General features: G+C 42.3%; 1 protein-coding gene across 2 annotated transcripts in view; it reads right to left on the reverse strand.

Annotated features, from left to right (window-relative positions):
- Nucleotides 1–14,277: 14,277 nt before the first annotated feature.
- AIG1 (androgen induced 1) overlaps nucleotides 14,278–23,264 on the reverse strand; it is a 132,993-nt gene continuing 124,006 nt past the window's right edge. For both annotated transcript variants that reach the window (XM_063390236.1, XM_063390235.1), the window contains exons 5-6: nucleotides 18,754–18,917; nucleotides 14,278–14,908 (exon numbers count right to left, since the gene is read on the reverse strand). In XM_063390236.1, coding sequence (XP_063246306.1) covers nucleotides 14,871–14,908; nucleotides 18,754–18,917 — 202 coding nt within the window. In that variant the 3' untranslated portion in view covers nucleotides 14,278–14,870. The remainder of the gene's footprint in view (nucleotides 14,909–18,753; nucleotides 18,918–23,264) is intronic.

The raw sequence follows: 23,264 nt of genomic DNA on the forward strand, positions 1-23,264 counted from the left end.
TTCTTCTGATCTGTGTCCTCATAGATGAGAATCCAGTTTGCTCCCAAGCCTGAGAAGAGGGTGTAGGGTGTTGGTGTCCATTTGGCAAAACCACTTTTTTTTTTTAAATACTTTTGTTTCTTCATTATACCTTTTTTTTTCCTTTTTCACTTGCTGCATTTAAGTCACAGCTTGTTGGGAAGGGAAGGCTTCAGTTTCTCACGAAGTAGAGACTGTTCAGTCAAAGCCCAACTTTAAAAATACATTTTCTAAATATGCACTATTCACTGTTGTCCTCAGTGATTTGATTGGCAGAAATAAGAACTGCAAATGCAGATCTTGTCAGTCAATCTTAAACCTTCCTTAAAATGGAAACAATCACCTGCCATTTCAACCATTTTTTGCAAGGGACACAGTGGGCTTAATAAAATGCACACACCTGCAGTCTCAGCTTCTTTTTATTTTCTGGTAAAAAATTTTTTCGTGAGGATTGCAGATGTGCACTGGCAAGATAAGAGACCCTTCCCTGTGTCAACAGAAAACTCATCCTGGCCTATATTCCACCATTTTCTGGAAATGCTCTGCATATATACACACTGGCTCTGAGTGTCTCTCTCAAGAGATCCAAAGGATGAGGGTGACACAACCCCTATGTTGAGTGACACCTGCTCATTTCAGACTCATCTGTGAACATCCATGGCACTGTCTGTGCTCTGAGTGACACAGAGACACTCAGTAACTTTCAAAGAAGACCAAGGATGCCTGATACTGAGGTCACAATTTATGTTTAGAGAATGGTTCCAGAGCAGTCAAAACATTTATTTTTTCCATTAAAAGACCTCCTAAGGAAGAATTAAGCTGGTAATCCTCTACGGTAAATTTAGCTAGTATTTCTGGGACAAGATGTCCATAGAACAAGCATCCCTCATTTATCACCAGAACATCTCAATTCTGACCTGAAACCCAAATTTGGTGCCACATGCAGCAATGTGGTCTGTTGCAAATGCCAGCCAGTGAGGGAATGTGTTGGTTTAAGGCACACAAGTAAAAAGCACAGCTTTTAAAAGTTCAGCTTCATTTTGCTTTGCTGGGAAAGGAAATAATTATTCTATTTCTTTTGCTTCCAAGATGGGAATAGCAAATATATTTCTCACCTCACTGAGAGGAAAAAAAAAATCACATCCAACATTGTTTAAGGTGCACCCCCTTTTACAGAGCGATGTGACAACCTTGCAACTTGAACACAATTTTTTTTTCTTTAGCTGCTGCCTTTTGGACTTCTTCTCTTTAATGTGGTTTATTCTTGAGAGATGCCTCATGCATGAGCATCTTGGATTGTTTCCTACTAAAGAGCAGAGCTCTTAAATAAAAGGAATGGGTAGGGCAGAAGCTTATTTCAAACATGGCTTTAGATGAGCCGATTTTGCTGCTATGTGGAAGCAAATATTTGGCCATCAGGAAGAACATCTTAAAGTGAGCTATGCTCAAGGAGTGAGCAGATCAGTCCTTCCTAGAGGCCTGTGGTAATTAATTTCTTGGACGATGTGAGCTGTGATTCCACTGAGGCTGCTGCTTTTGTTTGTTTGTTTTTGCAGTGAACATGCTGCAGCTGAAATCACCTTTTCCAAAGCTCAGATGCACCTTCTGGAAAGCCAGGGCCCAGATGAACATTTTGATATTTGTGTCCCGTGATCAAGGCAGGGCTTTGGGAGAAAAACTGGAGCACAGCAGATGTTCAGACCAGGAATGCACACAGCACTGCTCCTTTTTGACCCACTGTGCGACCCTCTTAGGGACACTCCTTTGTTTTTCAGCTATGGGATGCTACGACACAAATGTCTGTATGTGTAGTGTCGCTTCCCATGACCGAAAGTCCTGTGAAAGAGGAGCTATTTGGGACAACTCCTGCACAAGTTTCCCCCTACCCTTCCCCATCTCCAGTGACAACAACCTGTGTCCTCACACTACTTCTTGGCCTCAGCTCCGTCACAGTAAGGTGATCCACAAAGTGAACATTAGAAGGCATTTTCTGAGCCAAGGGCTTTCCCCCATGTCTTAGTTTGAGAAGACAGGTGTCTGCCAGGGAAAACTGGAGTTTCCCTTGGAAAGGAGAATATAAAACCCCCTCCCTCCAAATTATTACAATTTTGCAGTTAAAGGTTTTCAGGCAAAGTTTTGGGACATGGAATAACAGGAATACTAAAAATAGAAATGTAGTAGTACAAAAACAAACAAACAAAAATCCTAGAAACCCTGACAGAGTCAGAAATACAACCTGACACCCTATTGCTCAGGCTTTTGGAAGCAGTCCAAATAAATCCTCTTGGAGAAACAGATGTGGTTTTGTTGGAGTAGAGATGGTCCTGTAGAAAGGGTCCAGTGGTGGTGAGATGGGTCCAGTTTTTTTCTGGTAATTCAGTGGAAAATCTGATACCTGGTGTTCCTAGGTTTCAGTTTTTGTCTAGGTAGGGAAGGCTGGCTCCTCCCCACTGAGTGGTGCATCTCACAATGGGATAATGTGTCATGTCACTGGTGAGCCTTAATGGCCCATTAAGAGAAGATATCCTCCTAGAGGGAGGATGGGTTGTGGAAGAGATAAGAAACACTGCCCCACCTAGTTTTAACAGCTGGCCCATTATCAGAAGGCACCTGCCCCCTCCCTGCTGGAGTTATGAGGAATGGGTTGTACAAGAGACAAAGAAAACATGTCCCCAATCGGTCTCAACAGATGGAAATATAGAATAAACATTTTTTGGTTATATAACCCACAACAACCCAGCAGGTTGCAGAAAGGCCCATCTGCTTCTCTCAGGGCTGATGTTGTCTCCATCCAGCCTCCACAGCTGTGTGCAGCTTTTGCTCTGACCACAGTGATGCTGGTGACAGGGGAGGAAACCTGGCTGTAGGTAGTAATGTGCAGAAAAAAAGTTGCATTACACATAAGTCCTAAAACTTGTCTGATTGGACAAGGACTGACTTCAAGGCATAAAGGAGGGTTGTTGCTGCCAGGGGTGGTGGGACCTCAGTTGAGGTGCAGCCTGTTTCCTCCCTGGAACAGCAAGGGGAGCATGGCTCAGCTGGAGGCAGTGGGGCCAACACTGCCTCAGCGGCCACACGGGGCACACAGTGGGTGAGTTAAGGACATATTTTCAGCCTTAATTCTGAGTTTCCTAGGTTTTGTCAGTTTAAGCCAGATTCCTAATGTTATTTTAATGCAGTTGTTTTGTGTGTGAATAATATGCTTTCTATGCCAAACCACAAGCCCTGGAACTAATATCTCATAAAAATGCCTAGAGTCCAAAGCTAATAGCTGTAATTCAGCTGATCGAGTGATGCCTAAAAAGTTACGGATTAACGCTATTCCCCAAGGGGAAGTAAAATTAAACACAACTTCTGAGGGGCTGGGTGCTATTTTGCAGAGTGCCTCAGCCTGGGCTGAGGGATGCAGCTTGCAGCAGACCCTGGCCACCCCACAGCAGGGCTCAGTGCCCTGTGGGCAGAGGTTGGGGGTAGGGGGGTGAGGGATTTTCAACATTTTTTCCCTTAAAAAAGCTCCCACCCTTCCAGCAACACCCCACCCAGTGCTGGGTCACTACAGCTCATCCTCGCACAGCCCTGACGCTGTGGGCAGTGAATCACACCACGCCAAAACGGGGCGGGGGGCGGTCCCTCACTCCCAGGCTGGCGGTGGCTGCATGAGTGGCAGCTGAGGTGACATCAGGAGCTCTGCCTGCCAGGCACAGTGGGAAGGAGCTGGTGCTGGACCCACTGAGGGGCAGGTGCCCCTTCCCTGCCCAAAGGGTTTGGATGAGGAAAGAGTGACTTGCAGGGAGCAGAGAGGGGACATGGAGGGGCAAAGCTGCCCCTTCACGCTCTTTCCAGGCAGGGAAGTTGTGCCACAGGATGTCAGTACAGCCTGTGGGAACACCATGCCTCCCGAAAGAAAGGACTGTCTCCTCTCAAGAGCACACAGGAAGATCTCTTTCCCAGAATATCTTATTTAGGAAACTTGCATCACAGCAGCAAAGCAGAATGCTTACTTTAGAATAAGAAAATGAGATGTGGCCCCAAGTCAGCACTTTCCTGTAGGCTTCATAGCAGAAAGTTTGAGGCACCAGAGGCAGCTGCTGGCTCCAGTAGCAAAGGCAGAGCTGGGTGGGCTGGAGGCCCAGCTGGTGTTTGCTGCCTGTGCCGTGTCCTCCAGTACTGGCTGCAGAGCTGCAAGGTATCAGGGATTTTCCTGTTACAACACAAAGGGATCAGCTAGATTAGCTTCTGCAGAGGTGAGAAGGAAATGTGTCACATTGACTGTTTATTTTGCTCTAATTGGATTCAGACCCTCCTTCTGAATAAATCTCGTTTTACTCCAGCTCCTGTGGTTTTTCATGGCTGTGAATGCAGAGGAGCTGTTCCAGGGGTGGGCAAGTGATTCTCAGCTTCAGTGGGGAAAGCAAAGGGATCACACTGTGGTCACTAGAGGCAGGCAGCCTGCAAATAGCACGGCTGTGTGAGGAAGCTCTCATGGTCACATCCCAGATGAGGCTTTGTGGTCATGGACAGCTTCTGACAGCACAAAGTAAAAGCTGCTCTTTGAGCAGGGAATTTTAAGCTTTTCAGTCTTTCAGACATGACATCTACAGCTGCTCTGGGTAAGCTGCAGCAGCACAAGACTGTGACCTGGGGGCAGGGCAATCCTGCCCGTAAGAAAGGAGCAAATGCTGATCCCCTTCAACAGGGAGAGCTGCGCTGTCAGCGAATCTTCTGCACTTCATCATCCTTCTCTAGTTGGTGTGGAACACTGTAGGAAAATTATCTTGGTCTGCTGTTTTTCTTGGCCTGCTCGCTCAGGAACACGGAAAGTACCTGCAGGAGGGGTGGCTTCTCAAGTTCGTCCCTTAAATCTCTGGAAACAAAATGAGCTCAGATGGAAAAGAGGGAAGAAAAAGTGTAGTTTAAGAATCCTAGGTCTGAATGGCTGCAAGCTGCTAATTGATCTCTCTGTGTTAATCCCTCTAAACCAGCAAATACTTTTCACTTCTGTGTCCCTTGCACTGTGGAAACTTTTTGACAGCTCTGTACTGGCCAATGTGGTTTGAATCCCTGCCTCTGAGTCACATGGGTATCAAAATCCTCAGAGCAGCTGGACTAACTAATGCTCTCTTGATGAGCACAGCAGAAACAAGACATAAAATAAATCATTAAGTCAACGACATTTTTAGGGGATCTGAATTCTGCATATGTGTTACTGAGTCAAGGCTTGATTTTAAAATTCTTCCACCTATTTCTTGTTCTTACAGATGCAAATGAATGCTACATTTCTCTGGAGAGCATCTGCTCCTGCAGTTTCCAAAGATGTCCTGTATTTGCGAATGTCTCTTGTACATGAACCTGTTACTTGTCTGAGAGCTTTGTTATCTTATTGGAATTGGACATTAAAATGATCTTTTATTGTTCTCTTGGTCATGTTTCTCTCTGTTACAGATTATTGTATTTTCTGTTGGCTTTGATATTCTTTAATTGATCACTGAAGAATCAAATCCAGATGCTGGGTACATTCTCTGTTTGAGGTGGGTACTAGAGTACTTTGGTATGTACAGACTGTCATCATTTTCAATGGCACCTTTTGCCTTGATCATTTGCTCTTGCAGAACTCATTTGTTTTAGTACTTTTAGAGCCCATGGGAGGTTCTAAATAAACACTTCAAACTATAAAGAAAGTTACTGGCCAACTGTGAGGTGGTAAAATTAAAAAAAAGTATTGAGCATCACACAGGTAAGCAGAGCAACTGTTTTTCTCTTCCTATGTTGTTCTGATTAATTTACAGCACATCAGATCAGGCTTTTTCATTCTGCCTTCCTGCAGAGTTTCCTACAGCAGTATCCATCCCGATGAAAAAAAAAAAAAGGAAGAAAAAAGCCTCAAGATAAAACCACTATGATCAACTACTTAAAGGAACTTTTCTTTTTAATATGGAGAATACAGTCTGGTTTTGCTTATCTTTGGTTTTAGCGTGCCTGAGCCATCTTACAAAATTTAGCCTGAATCAGATATGCAGAATTTCCTACTGAGGAATATTCCAATTACAAAATGAAAATTAGGTTAAAGGAAAATAACTGAAAACAGAGACTGCTACCAGAAAATATGATACAAATGGACATTGGGAGACACTGTAATACAGGAATCCCTGCATCTACTGAAGTCTGCCACCTCTACAACAAAGCTGCTTTGCTTCCACAAAGCAGTGCTGGGGAAGGAAGTAAAACAGAGCATTACTTCTAAGGGTGCAATAGGAGAGCTGTTGGTAAAGACATCCCTTTCCCATCACAGTAGCCACACAGCACAGTGGGAATGGCTCAACAGCACAAGCGAGGACAGGATGGGCTTTAAGGGTCACCCAGTGAAAAAACTGATAGGGGGCACCAACAGGCTGCCAGTGCCTCCCTTGCTGTCCTGCCAGGGGGAAGCACTAGCGAGAACAGGCTACTCCTCTGCAGACTGAAAGTAAAGATAAATGAATTACTCAATCCAGAACTTTTTAAAAACAGCAAGATGGCTTTTGGAAATGCAGACAGACCCATCCGTCTGTTGCCTTCTCAGCAAAATGAAAATTGAAGGACACTGTGCAAGCTGAGGGAAAACCCCAACACCCTCCAGCACAACATTCAGTTAAATCTCTGCCCTCAGCAGCTTCCAAATCACATAAACATCAGGAATATTGGAGGGCTGGGGCACAGGGCATTAAGAGGCCAGGGCGGAAAACAATGTTGTCTCCTTGCAAGAGAAGCTATAAATAGTATTTAGCATCCTCAAGCAGGCAAGTTCATAAGTGAGCCTGCCTGACTGTGAACTGGCTTCTTCGACAACTTAGTATTCAGGAGAGGGAAGAATTGCCATAGCAACATTCCCATCTTCTGACATGTATCATGCAGATCATGTAGTCAAGGCAGCGCAGCACCCTCTCACACATGTGCTCTGTGAACTTTTGTGTTCCTGACAATATTAAAGAGAACTGTGTATCGTGATTGACACACTTGCCTGTGTGTCTTTATGATTCCTTAAAAAATATATGGAAATTCTTCCCTTCCCCCATCCTCCTCCTTTGAACTGTTTTCTCTTTTCCATCCCACTGAAATGATGAGAACAGCTCCTGCCCCAGATCTGTAGATATATGTTCCTGACAGTAGTCCTACGCTATGCAAATGTGTAAACTGCAAAATGTAGAGGGATTTAAAAAATTAAGTATATCCAGCAGAATCTAAATTCTGATTGCTGAAAGGAACTAGAAATCTTTCAGTATCTGCATAATTAATGCTCTATTAAGCAAAGCCTTACATCTCTTTTCTTTTGGGTTTATTTATTTTTTGCTTTGAGTTAGCCTGAAATCTCCAGACACACACATCAACCATTCCTACGGCACATGGCAGTATATATGCTATCCTGTGTGGGAGCTGAGTTCACAAGCAGAGCAGAATACTTGTTTGCAGGCAGGGTCTGGCCCATGGGATGGCTTTAGCTGTGTGGACTTCCCTCTGTAGGAAAAGCACTACACATCACACAGAGCTAAGCTGTGGGCCAGTACAAATGGGATGCTGCAACACTGTGCAGTGACACCCATGTCTATAGTGACAGCCAGGTACTCGACTTCACAAGTGCTCTTGGTTTAATTGTATGATAGGTCCACCCAGCTGACCTCTTTCTAAGCTTGCTGCCTAGTCAGTATTGTGTCACCTTTCAAAAACTCTGTAATGCCAGAAAGAGTTGGAATATAACTATACCACTGTATTTATGTGTGTCTCTAACTACAGCTATCCCACCACATTAAAAGTACCACCATATACTGCCACGTGCCTACATACTTTCTTCTCAGACCTAGGATTTTACACACTGTGCTGTCCTTGGAAGGATGCCTAGTGAACATTTTCTGCATACAAGTTGGCCTCAGTAACCCCCTTCTCCAAGGAATGGGCTAAAAATCCTGAACAGCCCTAAGGCCTCGGCAGAAAGAGACCAAAACCCACTTGACTGAGTGCTCTCTCTGGACTGTATGCACCTAGCTGTGGGCTACACCCGAGGGAGGTAATTTTTCTAACCAGGTTGTTTTATCCTCTTGGCTGCCTTCTTACACAACTCCCCAGAGCTGCCTAATAAGCAGCAGCCCTGTAAAACATTCCCACTGGATGGCAAAAGCTCCCATTGTTTGTGCCAAGGGGGCTCCTTTTTACAGCTGTCTGCTGGAGGCAGGTAACCTTTGGATGGTAACAGCTTCTTCTATTATTTCCTCCATCCACATTCCTCTCCTCTCTACCACTCTGCTCCAATGTTTAGGGTTACTGTACAAAGTTTTGGTACCTTACCTGGTACCAAAGAAAATCAGGACCTCATCACACCCCAGGCAAGGTGAATGTAATTATGTTGTGGTCAGTATTGCTTAGTGCTTCAGCTAGGATTACATCTCCAATGAGCCATCTTCTGAGCTTCAGACATGTTTGAAAGCCCTCCCTTGCCTTGGTGTAATCCACACCTGCCCATTCCAAGAAATGAAGATTCAAGAAATTCCCTCTTCATAACTTGTTCCACGGTAACTCTTGGCCAGAATATGCACAGGTAGTTGAGGTCCTCCATTACGGTAATTTTTGCTGCCTTACTAAGTACTGTGTGACTAATTGCTTCTTCCTACTCCATGACTAATAGCACTCCTGTTAAGCTACCTCTAGAGAGAAAGATACCAGTCACAGAAGAGGGGTGATCTCCCTCTCTTTTATCCCATTACATCTGTCAGGTGTAAACTTCAGAGCCAAACTGAGAACCATTATTATATAAGAACAACTTATTTTATTTTACATGGTAAATAAGCTAAGACAATTATATGCAGACAGCTAGCTAGGCACTGTTCTGCCTGCTGAAATGCAGGAACTGCAGACTCCTGAAGCCGCAGACTGTCCCCGTTGCTATGGGCAGAATGGCCAGCAGCTGACCAGCCTTATTCCCAGGAGAAAAGCAGGAGGACAAGGGGCTGTCAGTTCGGAATTACTGCCCCTGTCAAGAATGAAGCCTTCCACAGTGCCTGATTTCTTTCCAGGCTAAGTAAGTAACTGCAACTTAACACCTGACTGTCACCATTTGTTTCTGCAGAACATCCTGTGTGTATACACATGTGTATATATATGTGTCCAGGTGCGTGTCCAACTTCTGTCTACACAATACACATACAGAGGGGACTATCTGCATAATAGAAAGCAAAGAGATATTCTGGCCTAGAACTGACTGCACTACAGCAATCTCTACATTTGAATGTACACTGCCGAGATACTTCTCCAGCGTAATGGTAGATGTTTATTTTTTAATACACAAGCTATATATAAAAAGCTGAACTTGAATACCATGGCTAGTTACAACATTAATAACATGAAAAAGATGCTATTTCATTTCTGTCTCATTTTACACAACTCTAAGGAACAGCAAGATACCTTCTCCAGTGGGCCACAAAGTCTGTGGCCTACCTTTCAAATTTCTGTACTGGCATTTATTGTGATGAGATTCAAATCCCTTTACAGCTGTGGTCTGAACAACAAAGGGGCACTTAAGGGAATAAGACTACAACTTGCTCTTTTGGGTTACATTAAAATCCATTGATTTCCATCTGTTACTTGAACAAAACAGAGTGCATTTTTGATAAAAATAAAATTGCTCATTTTGGAGAATATACGCTAAATATATTTCATGTTTGTGGTCTGCAAATTGGGCAGTTCTGCTCTTCCTAGTTACTTAAATAATACAAGCAAGAGGAAGTAGCTATGCTCAAAGTGCATATTTTCACTCTAAGTCCAAACCCCTGTCATTACATCATTAGAAGCACTACACAAAATGCCCCACCTGCCAGTCCACTTATCCCCTCATTCAGCAAAGCCCCTGCAATCAAAAGGACCTGAGCATGTATTGTGAACTCACAATGTGCCCAAGAACTTTTCTAAACAGATCTCAACAGCTACAGCCTTTTACTTTCCAGTATAATTTCATTCTTCCTTTGTTCTTGCTTTAAAAAGAGGAGAGATCATTGCCACTGTAGAGAACTGACCAGCCAAAACTCCAGTTGTTCTTTTTCTCCCTCTTTGGCAGTAGTCAAACTCCCAGGTTTCTGTCCTTCCCGGTGACACCTGTGACCCCAGTTTACCCAGCTGGCCACAGAAGAGGTGGTGAAGCTCTGAACCACAGGGGCAGAGCAGCTGGGATACCCTAGTGGAGATGACCTCCTCTACTAGAACGCACCAGGCTTTGATCAGGAGCTTTCTTATGCTGCTGCAGACAGAAGACACCTGTCACCAACGTTTGACCCTCCTCACCTGACAACAGAGAGCATTGAAAGGTAGGATTAGTAGCACTTCTCCAAGTCTGCATTTAGAGGTGACCTCACCTACACCTCTCCTATTGCTCGCTCCTTTATTCCCAAGGCAGGAACGCTAAACCTGCCTTGGTGATGCTAGCCTCAGGCTGACCGTCTCCTCAGGACTACATATCAACTTACATTTTAGATGATGACTCTTTGCAGTGTTCATTCTAATGGTATCTGAGTCTTCAAAGGCTACTGACGTGTGAATCACAGCAGACTGACCAATCCTTACAGAAAACAAAAGGCAAATAATAAACTTGTTGTTAGGATTTGAAGTAGTCTTTGAAAAGCAAATTCAATAGGAAAAAATGAACTGAGAAGTGCCTGTCTTATATACTGCCACTACAAACTGCCCCCTGGAGCCTGCAGAATGGTGAGCCATTTGTCAGTCTACTCAGTGTCCAAGTGGCTTTAACTTGCACTGATGGTGATTTTGCTAATATTACTCCCAAGGGCAGAGAAGCAAAGACTAGGGAAAATAAGTAAAAATATTTGTCATTTTCCTTTAAAATAAGGCAATGGTTGCTACACAAAGACAGCAAATTACATTATCCCACACGAGCCAAATCACAGACTGAAAGAATTTATTGTTAAAATTGTGGCACAAGTTTGCAAATTATGGCAAAGCCTTTCTAACAGAGTGGTATGGGAACAACGAATGTTTTGGGGCAGCTACATGCAGGCAGAAAGTAAAGATGAGCTTTCTAAAGCCAAACAGGGGACATAGTCACCATGAAATTCATGACAACGTGATGGCTAGACTTTCTAACCAGCTTTTTTTTCTAAACCCCTTTTTTGTGTTCTATTACTAAAAAAAGAGATGACTAAGTTTGAAAAGTTGGGTATTGAAGGGTGAGGTAATGTCACCATTTAGGCCATCTCTTCAACGTTAATTCGTCCCTTGTGAGTATGAATTATGATATTGCCTTTAATTAGACAATCACACAATATTTTTTCCTGTGCCTCATTCGTAACACTTGATGGATGGTGCTCACTGAATGATGAAACTGTATTTTGTTTTTCCCTCGTGGTTCGAGGTGTGGCAGCCCTCCTTATTTACTGCACACTGTGCTCTTCTCCAACAACAAAACTGATGATTCCTTCGCAGAGTTTTCTATGTGGTTTATCATTACAGATACAACATAACAAACACTACTAATTTCATTTTATTGCAGTCCTCAAGGGAAAAGCTAGAGGGTTTTTTTCACTTAGTTCATCCATCTAGAACCTATTCTCATTGCTCAGGTTGTCATCAAAGCTTTGCCTCCCTTACACTTCTATGCAGATTTGTTTGCGTCACCTCTGGGGAGTTATTGACAATATATGGAAAGCAAAGTGGCTTCCCCATTCTGGTTTGTAGCCTGGGTAGCCAAGGCATGGAGAGGATCAACAGATATGGGATGGCAGGGAAAATCCTATTCAGCCACAAGATGGATTATTCCTGAACTAGGAGAGATAAACACTCTGGAGAATTACCTGTGCACTATAGGGAAACGCAGGCTCATTTTTTTCCTAAAATTTGGACAAAGACAAATAGATATTCCCCATAAATTCAGAAATGCTACAAACATAAATGTTGTCCTCAGACTGAGTTCCACAGCAAAAGTAGAGAAAAGTTTTCCAGACTTTTTTTTTTTTTCATAGACTTGCACTTGGAAATAAATGACTTGTTCTGACAAAAGCTTTCCACCAAAAAAAATAGTTCCCCCAAGAGAAATACCTTTCAGGGACAATTTCAGCCAAGATGGTTGAAATTTGGCAAGTTTACAAGTGACTTTTATTTTAGTCATCATTCATCCATCATCTTTCTTAAGAATGATGGATTGTGTAATCCTAAAGGGAATGAACACAGTCTAGAAGAGTGTTCTCTGGGTACACAGGCCCCCAAGTTATTTATATCATGGTTCATACATCAGAGGCTGGATTTAATGCTCTAAAATGTTTTTGACTTTAAGTACGATGATTCAAAGCTCACAGGAGGTGGAGAACTTTTTGAGATGTGAGAAGACAAATTGAGTTCAAACCTTCTTGGAATACTATAAATTTTCTTAAACCAAATGGAACCCACCACGTTTTGTGTCACATATATTGCCTTTGGCTAACATTGCCAACCTCAGGGGCTTAACCGAGATCTAAGCTTAGTGTCTATTTTTTTGAGGTGCTGAATATTCACAAATTCACAGATATGAGGGATGACAACTTTAAGCATGCCTATGCTGTACCTCTGAAAGGGAGCTTTCTTTCCCTTGGACACCTACCTCTGTATTCATCTATGCAATTTTGATCTCTGACATTTCTGTTCTCTATATTCTTACTACATTTTCTATATTGCATATAATGACATGGTATTAGCAGCAAAACCTATCTTGAGCAGGTGCAAAACTTGCCAAGAAGGAAGAATCTTTCCATCAGTGTCAGTTTTTGAGATCAGTGGTGCCATACATGATCACAGTGTGCTCTAGCAGAATGGGTACAGCTATGTGGCATTTTGGCAGTTCTCATTTTTATTTAACACATTCTTCCCATCGGAATGAATTGAATTCTGTGAAGGACACAATACCCATGAAGTAAAATAAATAAATTTAAAAAATGTCCTAGATCTAACAGCAGAGCATAGGTTATGCAAATTCTTCATATGAAAAAATGTCAACAGGGTTTGTGCTTCGGGCTTCCCGCCCTAAGCCTCAGTTGCTGCTGTTGGAAAGCACAGCCAGATCCTCCAGAACATTCACTGTCCACCACTACTTTCATGTGACACCACAGCTTTCAGAAGCAGTGACTTTAAACAGTTCCTAGGTCACTAAACATGACTGAATCCATGCCTTCTTTCCTTCCTGAGTTTTAAAAGCCTGTTGCAAATGACATCAGGAACATACAACGGGGAGCTCAGGAACAGCAGAACATAATATCCCTAATGCAAGGCCACATGGCTATGGCCATTTGCTTCCAAATTCTACTGGTTTGGTGTGTCCTGATCTCTCCATCTGTAGGATCATTAGAGGAGCTCCTTCTTTATCTGACCACTTACTTCCATGAAATTTCTAATAATTTGCTTAGCTTCGAAATCTTTGCAACTCTTGATCAGCAAGTTAAAAATAATCTAGCAGATGGACAGACAAAGACAATATCATTACTGAGTCTTATTTTTGAAGGAAACAAACCAAAAAGCACATTGTTTAACTTGTGCCATTTAGTGTGTATATAAATACATTCAAAAAATACTGTGGAAGTATGTAATGAGTTGCATGAGATCAGTTTTCCCCAGAGTTATTCCATAGCAGAAACATTGTTAAACTGTATTAAAACTCTGCAGAAATCCTGTTACTAAAAACAGAACATTAACACTATACATACTCAAAGTATTCTGCCTATGTTAAAATAAATTACTAAATACACTAATGAACAAATATGTGATACGAATACAAATATTTGTATCATAAAGCTGCTTTTAAAAGAAATATTCTCTTGCCAAAAATTATTCTATTAATTTTATTTTAGTTCTAGACAATTTTTTCTGCCTACTAGAGTTACTTCTTGATTGTCTAATAATTAAACAGAATCCTGTCAAACTTAAACAATCACTAGTATTTTGCAATTGAATTCCTTATACAAACAGGCATACACTTAACTTGAAACATTTGCTTATGTGCCTTCCTGCAGTAAGAATTAAATGCTCTCTCTTGTACAACACAAACAGCTCAGCGCACCTATTGAGAACTTACAACTTGAAAATGCAGGAGAACGTACAATTTGAAAATGCAGGATCTGTTATTTTACTATGAAAATAATAAGAAAAATCCTCATGTAGAAATTAGATAATCTACAGTTGACACTGTAAAACCTGAAAACATATGATTCAAATGCCATCAATCCATCTAAAATTTCAAGAATCAGCATGAAGAAACAGAAATGCAAGGATAATTTCATCTTTATTTAGGTCTTAAGATCTTAACACTGCAAGTAAGATTTCATTGGACTGGTAAAATTATTAACATAACGAATTTAAGGCAACTGTTACATTAATATTTCAGTCAGACTGAACTCTTCTTTAGATACATTCATGCAATTAACTTCTATGCTGTAATTTGAAATATATAGCATTGCTTTGTTTCCCTGTATTAGACCTATCTGGTTAAGCTTTCCTCAAACAATACAGAGAATGGACTCATTGTTCTTCTTGGCAGAAGTAAAAAGATCTAATGACTTAATGGTTTAATGACTTATTTGATTCAAAAAATGCATGTTGAGAATGCCTTGGAGATAAATATACATCTTATATGTGCATGTCACATGCAAGCATGGAGAAATTGAAGGTTGAAACATTAATATTAGTCTTAGCTAAAATCATTTCCCCCCATATAAAATCCAAAAATATCCTTGCACTGAGAAGTGGGCCCATGAAACTTCCTCCTTTCCAAAAGATTCCTCTCCAGGCCAAGCTCTGCTGGGAATGAGAAATCTTCCATGGAGCTATAAACAATCCTCTGTGCTGCCTCTTATTGTTCACTCCGATTTCGGCTTTTCTTTTCCTCCTTCAATACCTGAAAACATATGGAGAGCAGCTTTTAAAAATCTCTCAAGGAGTACAGCTGAAGGGTTTGCTTAGAGAGGTTCCTCTAAGGCACTTATCTTTCTTTTCCCTTTACCGATGTTGTTTCTCCCGCACTTGCTCGCACGTGTTACCTCACCTGCTGGGAAGGAAAGGAGCACCTGCACACCTGATGGCAGTGGTTGTCCAGTAATGAGCTGCACAATCCTCCCTCCCTCGCTCCCATTTTCAGATCAGCCCCAAACCCTGCCCACGCCCACCCTTTGACAACTTCAGGGGTCTGGGAACACTTAGTTCCTCTATCTGCTCTGCTTACTGTCGGAGTCTAGAACATCCCTCTGGCCACCCTGGAGGATTTAGAGACCAGACAGGGGGGTCTGGGATCGGTACAGGGGGGTCAGTTAGACCCACATAGGTCCCAGGAGGACACTGACTCTGATTCCTGTCCATGGGAGTGAACACTCACATGCAGGAAGAATCACAAATCCTAAGAATTTGAAATAAGTAGTGGATGGTTTATTATAGAATATAAATATAGAAATTAGGATTCTTAGCATATGGGGCTGAAGAGACAAGATGGAGGAATTGGGGAGTGGCCCCTGTCTTCCTTGTTCTTGTTCTCGTCCCCCATCTTGTGCTGAGTTGGGTTTTAGAGATTGGCTTAGAGTAGAACTGACATGTTAGTAAAGGTAGTAGGTATTGGTAAAATTTTGTAAATAAAAAATACGTCTCGGACAGTGGTTGGGTCAGGGGTACTGTACATGAGGTGCGGGGCTCTCTGATCCGCCCAGTCCGCCGCGTGTCCTGCTCTGATGGGGATGCCTTGCAGAGCTGAGAAAGAACTAAGATAAGGTACCCTGCCAGGGAAGTGCCTGGCAGAGTTGAAAAAGGACTGAGATAATGAAGAATAAACAACCTTGGAAATGTGCACTGGCAGACTCAACGTGTCGTCTCTGCCTCTGGTGTGTAACACTTGGGGCAAAGAGAAGACTGAAAACCTTATTACCTCTGGGAACAGCAACCCAGGGGAAACTCCCAGGGAACAGCAACCCTGGGGGAAAACCTTATTACCTTGGGGAACAGCAACCCCAAGGAGAATCTCAGGAAAACTACGACCCTGAGAGCTTACCTACTAGCAAACCAAATTACATGTTACTGAAGCTGAATCTAAGCAACCAACTTTGTTTGAAAGAAAATTTTAGTAATTGTGCTTCAGAATTCAATAATTTGAAGTCCCTCTCCATTTCAACATTGGATTTTTAAATATTTGCAGGTACATCTCCCTTTTTTGAAAGTACAAGAATGAAGAAACAATTACTGCTGAGAGCATGCCCCTCTTCTTGTAATGTCCATTTCTTTCAGTACTACCAGGAGGGCTGAGTTGAGTGTAGGGCTCCTTAAAGAACTTATTCTAGCTGCAGGACTTGTCTCTTTTCTATGCTGGGCAAAGCCTGGGCTGGGCAGCAGACTGTGTTTTTTCTGGCAATGGAAACATTCAGCTATTTCATATGCCTATTCCTGGACAATGAATTACTACTGGTATCTGACAAAAGTATTGTTCTTCTGACTAAGCCCTCTCTGCCAGACATCTCAAATACAAATATTTCTTTTGGAGGTTCTCAGGACTGCTGCATTATGGAAAAGAAAGACTTACGATAACGAAAGGCAAAAAAGAAGCAATGCTTGAGAACACTGAAAGGAAAATCCAGTCACAAGTTAAGTTAACCTGCTAGTGCAATATATACATAGGCAGTAAGTACACTGTAAATCACTTCAAAAACATAGTTAATGAATTCCAATATGGGAAACAATAAGACTCACCTGCAGTTAGAAAGCACAACTGCAGAACTGCCTTGCTGAAAGAAACAACACCAAGACAAATGGGTCTGTATGTTGCCAGCACCCAAGCACAATGGCCCTGGGTGCTGCTGGCACACCGGTGTAATGGGAGAGCCACAGTTGGAGGTTTAACAACCAAAACAAGAGACCGGGACCAATAGATTACAGTTTACAATGTTGCTCCAGAGCCAATCTTAAGTATTCTGCTTTCTCCTAGAAGGAATCTCTCCAATAATTTTAAAAGCTGTTGTATTTGCCTTTTTGAAAGCACCTCTTTCCTTTTTTCTGAAGCACTCTACTGCAGATGCATCAAATAGTTTGGCAGGAATGCAGATATCCTCAAAATTGTGGACAGACACTGGCTTGTACAAAGGGCAAATTTTTCCTTCCCTACCATGTTTGTGGTTTAACTTGGAAAAACTAACTGCAAATCATTTTGTCAGTAGTGAGGTTCTATTTAATGCATCTCCAGAGGCAAATAAAAAACCTCCAAACCCAAACCAACTCCTTCTCACCCCAAAGATCTTCTCATTGACAGACTGTTTTGATTTGCAGTCTTACTGCTCAAAAGCCCCTTTTAAGTGTACAGTTTTCAAATAATATTTTCCCAGGTCTTGATGGTGACAGACTGGCATAATTTGACATGGCTGTTTCAGGAGTTCCTGCCACACACTTTGGGTCAAGTTTTGTGCAAAGTTTTTCAAGCTCAGCAAACCAGCAGGTGACTCACGGCATTTTCTGTTTTGCAATTTCATGAGCCACAAAGGACTTGGGATCAATACTCCTTATCTACATGAAGGAAATGATGAAGAGGACAATAATGCCAGGGTAAACCTTGAAAAATATTGAGAGAATGACCCAATTGAGTTACCTCCTCTAGGGCGGTGGGCTGCAAGGAACAGGGACTTTGTTATGCATAGTTTGGAATAGTGCAGGAGATTTTCCACCATCTGCTTATTCATGGACTTGCTAAGAATATGTGATTCTTTACGACACTATTGTTCTTCATACAGGACTTAGGTCAAGTGAAATTATTCCTTGCAGCTGCCTTTTTTAGAAACACTTTTCCTGAATTAACCTAAAGAAGTTAAATAAATGTGGATTTGATATCAAACTGAGAACTGAATACTTGTCTTGAACACTATGACCAATGATTGATGGTCCTAAAGCAAAGTCAAAAAGGCATGTTACACCTGGATGCTAACATGAGCAAATGGAAAGTAAAACTGCTTTGAGCTTCTAGCACTAGATTCTACCTGGTATTGAAGGACTTATTAGAGTTGTGTGTGCCATTAACTACCATGTGAATTTATTTCCCTCCAGTTGTGATTTGCCACAGCAGCTATTATGAATGTTGTTTGCTTATTTCATTCAATTGATAAATGAAAAACATCTTTAATAGATAAAAGGAACCTACTTTCAATCTTGTGTTTGTCTCATTTCCTCTTTTCCTCTCCTCAGCAATGGCATGGCCTAGGCAGGATAGATGATGTAGAGTCTGCACAGTTAAGTGATCTTTCCCTGCACTAAAGTGATCTTTCATTCCTGTTATTTCACTGACAAGAACGTGTTCATTTTCCCTGAGTAAATTTATATGTGAGAAAACACCTTATACCTGAAAATACTGAGAGTATATTTTAATTTCTCAGTATAAGCTTACCATTAAAGGCATTTGCACAGAATCATACTTTATTCTAGCTGCATTTAATGGGTTCATCAGCTAATAAGTGGGCTGTAAACATCTCAGGTAATTGCCAAGAGCTCTTAAATTAGTACTGCAAGTTATAAAAGAGAATACATATTCATAGCTCCTCAGGCTCTCCAGCAGCCATTCTGTTCATCCGTCTGTTTTTAAGGGCAGGCAAGCAAGATGTTTCAGTGGAACTTCTGTCATTTTCCCTTGTTTTAGTCAGCTTAAAACATTCTACACTTTCAGAGAAACATACTCAAGTCCTGATGGTGTATTTCACAAGATAATATTCCTAAAACAATACTCACATTTCTGTGTATCCCAGATGTAGTTGTTCAGGACTTCTCCCACCAAGTAGAACACGTTAATTATTATGGTAGCAGCTGCAAAAAAGATTATTTTGACACCTGGGCTGAGGTGCTCAAGAAGTGGGTACACCCACACTCCTGTAACGTGGTGAATCCAGCACATCCTGAAACAAAACACAAAATAACAAGCACTGACTCTTACAGCCATTTTACAAAGTAACTTGGCCTGCAGACTTAGCTACTGTAACACAAAAGGCAATTATTTGGAAGGCCTGCAAGTTGCAATTGAACTGGAGCATGTGGATGACATCCATCTCGAACAGACATCACAAATGATGAAACTATGACCGATTTCCCGCATTCTAACTGCTTTGCTTTCAATTTATTATGAGCAGTTGGCCAGTTTTCATTTCTGATGTAGGCAGGTATTTCCTTGCTCACTTATATTTTCAAGGAATCCCCTGTTTCGTGCCAAAGCTGGAAACTGCAGCAGCCTCTGTTCCAAGCACGTTCTTTATCCTAAGAGCATTCAGGGTTCTACAGACTCTCCTACCATCTCTCTCTGCTTTCCGCAGTATCCCACTTTCACTTCATACACATTTGCGTTTTTCTTTCACTTTTCCTCGCTGCACATGGTAATCAGTTTTTGGGTTTGCCAGAAGCATATGGTTTAGATTCTCTTTCAGAGAATAATTTCTTCAGCAACCGTGTTTTAGATTGGTCCTCCTTCTCTTTCAGTTATCTGCTATAATTTGGAATCTAGTCATTCTTCTCTAGGTAAGATAAATACTTTTTAAAAAAGACCGAACAAAAACACACCTCAAAGGTAGTGCCCGGCCCTACAGCCAATATACAGTAAAGGAAAAAGACTGATGGTGGTTTGTTGATGACAGAGCTACAGAGGACATTGTTGGTACACTAACTCAAGAGACAGACTATCAGCTTCACTGCAGTGCAGCCTGAAGAAGCACTCCAGGTGTGTGGCTTTGCTGTGTGTGTGGCTACAGTGGACAACAGTATCCTCCAATGGGATTGCTTTTGTGTTGAGATCAGTGGTGAAGTCAGAGGGAGCAGAGAGAGTCCTGTACATTCCAGTAGGTGGAAGTTAAGAAAAGCAAATACTGGCAAACAACAAACATCTCAGAGACTAACTGGCTAAAGTACTCAGTGAAGGCAGGCTGGGGCTTTGCTGGGCTCTCCTCAACAATGTAAATCTTTTTCTTTCTGACCTGGAAATTTGAGAGAAAAGCCCACAGTGAAGCACAGCTAGAGCAGCTGCACAGACTGTCATAGATGGGGATTTCCATGTCCACATGATTAGCTTCACTTGCTGATGTTTCTATTTGTTCAAAGATTTTTGATCACTAGATCAGTCAAAGGCTCCTAAAGGACAGAGACAGAGAAATCCACACAAAACTATTACCATAAAATTCTGTCACAGAGAGAGTACAGAATCCCTGTTTAACAATCACCCTGGAAATGTACATGGTTGTCATAGCTTCCCTCCTCCTTGGAAAAGTGTTTATTGCACACAAACCCTCAACAGGTAGACACTTCACTTGGGAAACATGTGTCAGTAAATTAATCTGCATGATCTAAATGCAATTAAACCCCCTTTCTCCAAATCAGTTCACATATGGGAAATTATCTCTGTACCTTACAGTTAATTTCCCCAGTATTCTTTTGTGATAGAATTAACTTGACAAGATAAAATTATTTAGGAAAAAATGAAGCGTTCCTGTGTAACCCACGGTAACAGGGGACACCATGATCCTTTTGATGAAAGAAAAAAATGAGATAGGTTAGAAGAGTAGTCCCCCACTACCAGGTTGGCTTAGCAGGGAATGTCTATTATCACCTAACAATTTTCAGTTTCATTTGCTTTTTCCATTTTCATTTGCTTTTTTTCCTAATGATCATTCTGTGAAAAACAAGCTCCAAGGAAAAAAGAGCCAATCTCTTTTTCACTTATTTTCTCTGGTGTGATGAAACTTCCCAGGATTATAAAGCACCTTTACAGAGGGACTTTTCAAGGGACCTTCTAAACGACATCTATGTTGCCAACTTCATGAACCAAGTGGAAGTGGCTTTTACTAGAACACATTTATGTTAGAAAGTGGAAGCATTTTCTAACTCCAACCACTGATGAGCTCCTGCATATCAGCTATCTCTGCTTAGTTCAGGCTTTGTGGACAGCTCATGCACTCTGCTCCCTGCTGCCCAGCACAGGAGCCCACTCCCCGTGTGGTGATGCTGCTCATGCCTTCAGAGTAGCTGTTGTTTGCCTGTCCCTGGGGGCCACACTGTCAGAACTGCTTTTAGCACAAGAAGGACCAAGCACTGCTCTGGAGACAACAGTCACAAACCCCACTTGATCCTTCTAAAAATGAGCTGCACCATGCTGCTGGCTACGCCGGGGTGGAGCAATATTAACCGTCTCTCCACTGAGCAGTGACACACCGACTGCTCCGGCATTGTCTCTACTACAAACGGGAGCAGCAAGGGGATGACTGCTGCCATGGAAACCTCACCTGGTGGCCTTTCTTAGTGGGTTTGCTCCTGCTGGAACACAGGCGGTCTCGAGGCTGCACTAGAAAGGGCTGATCAACCATTCACATAAAGCTTCCACACAAGAGTGCCGACTGCCAGAGTTAATGAATGCCTTCAGTGTTGCAATTCCAGTAGCCACTACTCCTATCCAGCCTCATTATTAGTTACGCACAGGGAAGCAGGCATTAAGATTTACTTAGGAGTGCAAATCTAAATCAAATTGAAGACTTTGTTATTGAACAGGTGTAAAAAAAGTGTTGTTTAGATACAAAGAAACTGAAGAGAAAAAATTTAACTAAATCTAGACCGGCTACTTCTGAGAAGATAAAATCGATCTGAACCTCCCTGTGATATGGAACAGTAGCAGCTGTATGTATGTAGTCGTGCATTTCTGTACCCGAGCAGGTGTTTCCATATAAGGAAGTGAAGCTAGAATTTTCTATAGCCTGCTCGCTGTAATTGGCTCAGTCCCAACACAGACACAGTGATAGGACTGTAGAAGTGCACCTCAAAGTCTAGTGTCCATTTCATTGGGCCAAGAGCCAAAAAAGCCCACCTAGACCATCGAGTACTAAAGGGCCTGCATAAGGGTACACGAGGCTTTTTGGGAGTGCCTTAGCCTGTGTAGCTTTGCTTGGTACACGGTGCTCGGCTTATCTCTTTTCATTTTGTAACGTTTATTATTTTCCTGTTATTAAAACTTTATTTTACAAAGCATATCCTGGGAAGCCGTCTCGCTATTTTATTAAGCCATTTCTCCGCTGGCTGGACCCTCGGAGTTATCGGGAGGTACCCCGATAAATGGCACCTTCGAACAGGGACCCTACATTAGGGTAACTGAATCGATGTTTGCTGACAAAGCCCTCACGTTCAGCTAGGCCATTTTGCTCTTGGTTTCGTTTTTTTAAAAGCGAGCTCGTGGTGGTTTTTTTGGTCGTGAAAATAAAACCACATTTTTGGGTCAAAAAGGCTGAGAGGGAGCCTTTTGACTGAACCCCTATACCGGTGAGAGGGGGTCTTTGCCGGACACCGATTCTGGTACAAGGTGGATTACTCTTTAGAAGAGAGAAGCTACAGTCTAGCAGAGCTGGAGACAGAGAACAGCTAATCACCGAGTGACCTGAGAGAGTCGGAGACAACCAAGAGCAGCCGGGAGATCACAAGAGCCATTCTGGTGAGTGACAATGGGGACCCGGCAATCCGTAGAACAGCGAGACACCTTTTGTTATTTTAATTATAAACTGACTATTCAAGACTATAAGTTTGAGAGGAAAGAACTTAAAAAACTTGTGAAATGGGTCTATAAGAAGTATCCGGACACTAATACAGCTGAAACAGTAACAGTGGAATTTTGGGACAAAATAGGATTAAAGTTGTATAATTCAAAGAAAAAATCTGTGTTAAAATTAAGACCCATCTTTAAAACTGTGTTAGACTTTGTAACAGAAGAAGGCGAAAGGCTCAGCAGTGAAAAAACACTTGAAACTGCAGAAAGAGAAACCTTGAGAAAAGCCTCTAAAAGCAACCATAAAAAAGGAGCCCAGAAAGTAAAATGCAAAAAGGCTCCTGCTCACCTTAGACATGAAGATAAAAATCCAAGTTCTGATGCCCCAAGTCCCAGAAAAAACCGGTTTGATTTACTCCCGAGGAGAAGGCACGGGGCGGCTCAAAGCCTTCCCCCGAGCCGTCCTCAGACCCCCGGAGTGGGACCTGTGCCAGCCGTGGCCAAGCAGGCTAGAGTTCCATTCCAACCGCCCTCCCCACCCCCTCAGTCACCCAGTACGAGATACGGGCGATCCCAGTCCGTTAATTTTGAGCGCGCGAGTTTTGAACAAAGCCCTGAAAGCGCGGGCTCACAGAACAAAGAAAAACGTGGAATTCTCCCCATCTCTGAGGCAGAAACTTTAGCTCCATGTGGGCGGGTTCAGTACAGCCCGACGCTGCGGCACGCTCCATCTGAC

This window comes from Prinia subflava, chromosome 2, assembly GCF_021018805.1.
Source record: "Prinia subflava isolate CZ2003 ecotype Zambia chromosome 2, Cam_Psub_1.2, whole genome shotgun sequence".
Classification (NCBI taxonomy): Eukaryota; Metazoa; Chordata; class Aves; order Passeriformes; family Cisticolidae; genus Prinia; species Prinia subflava.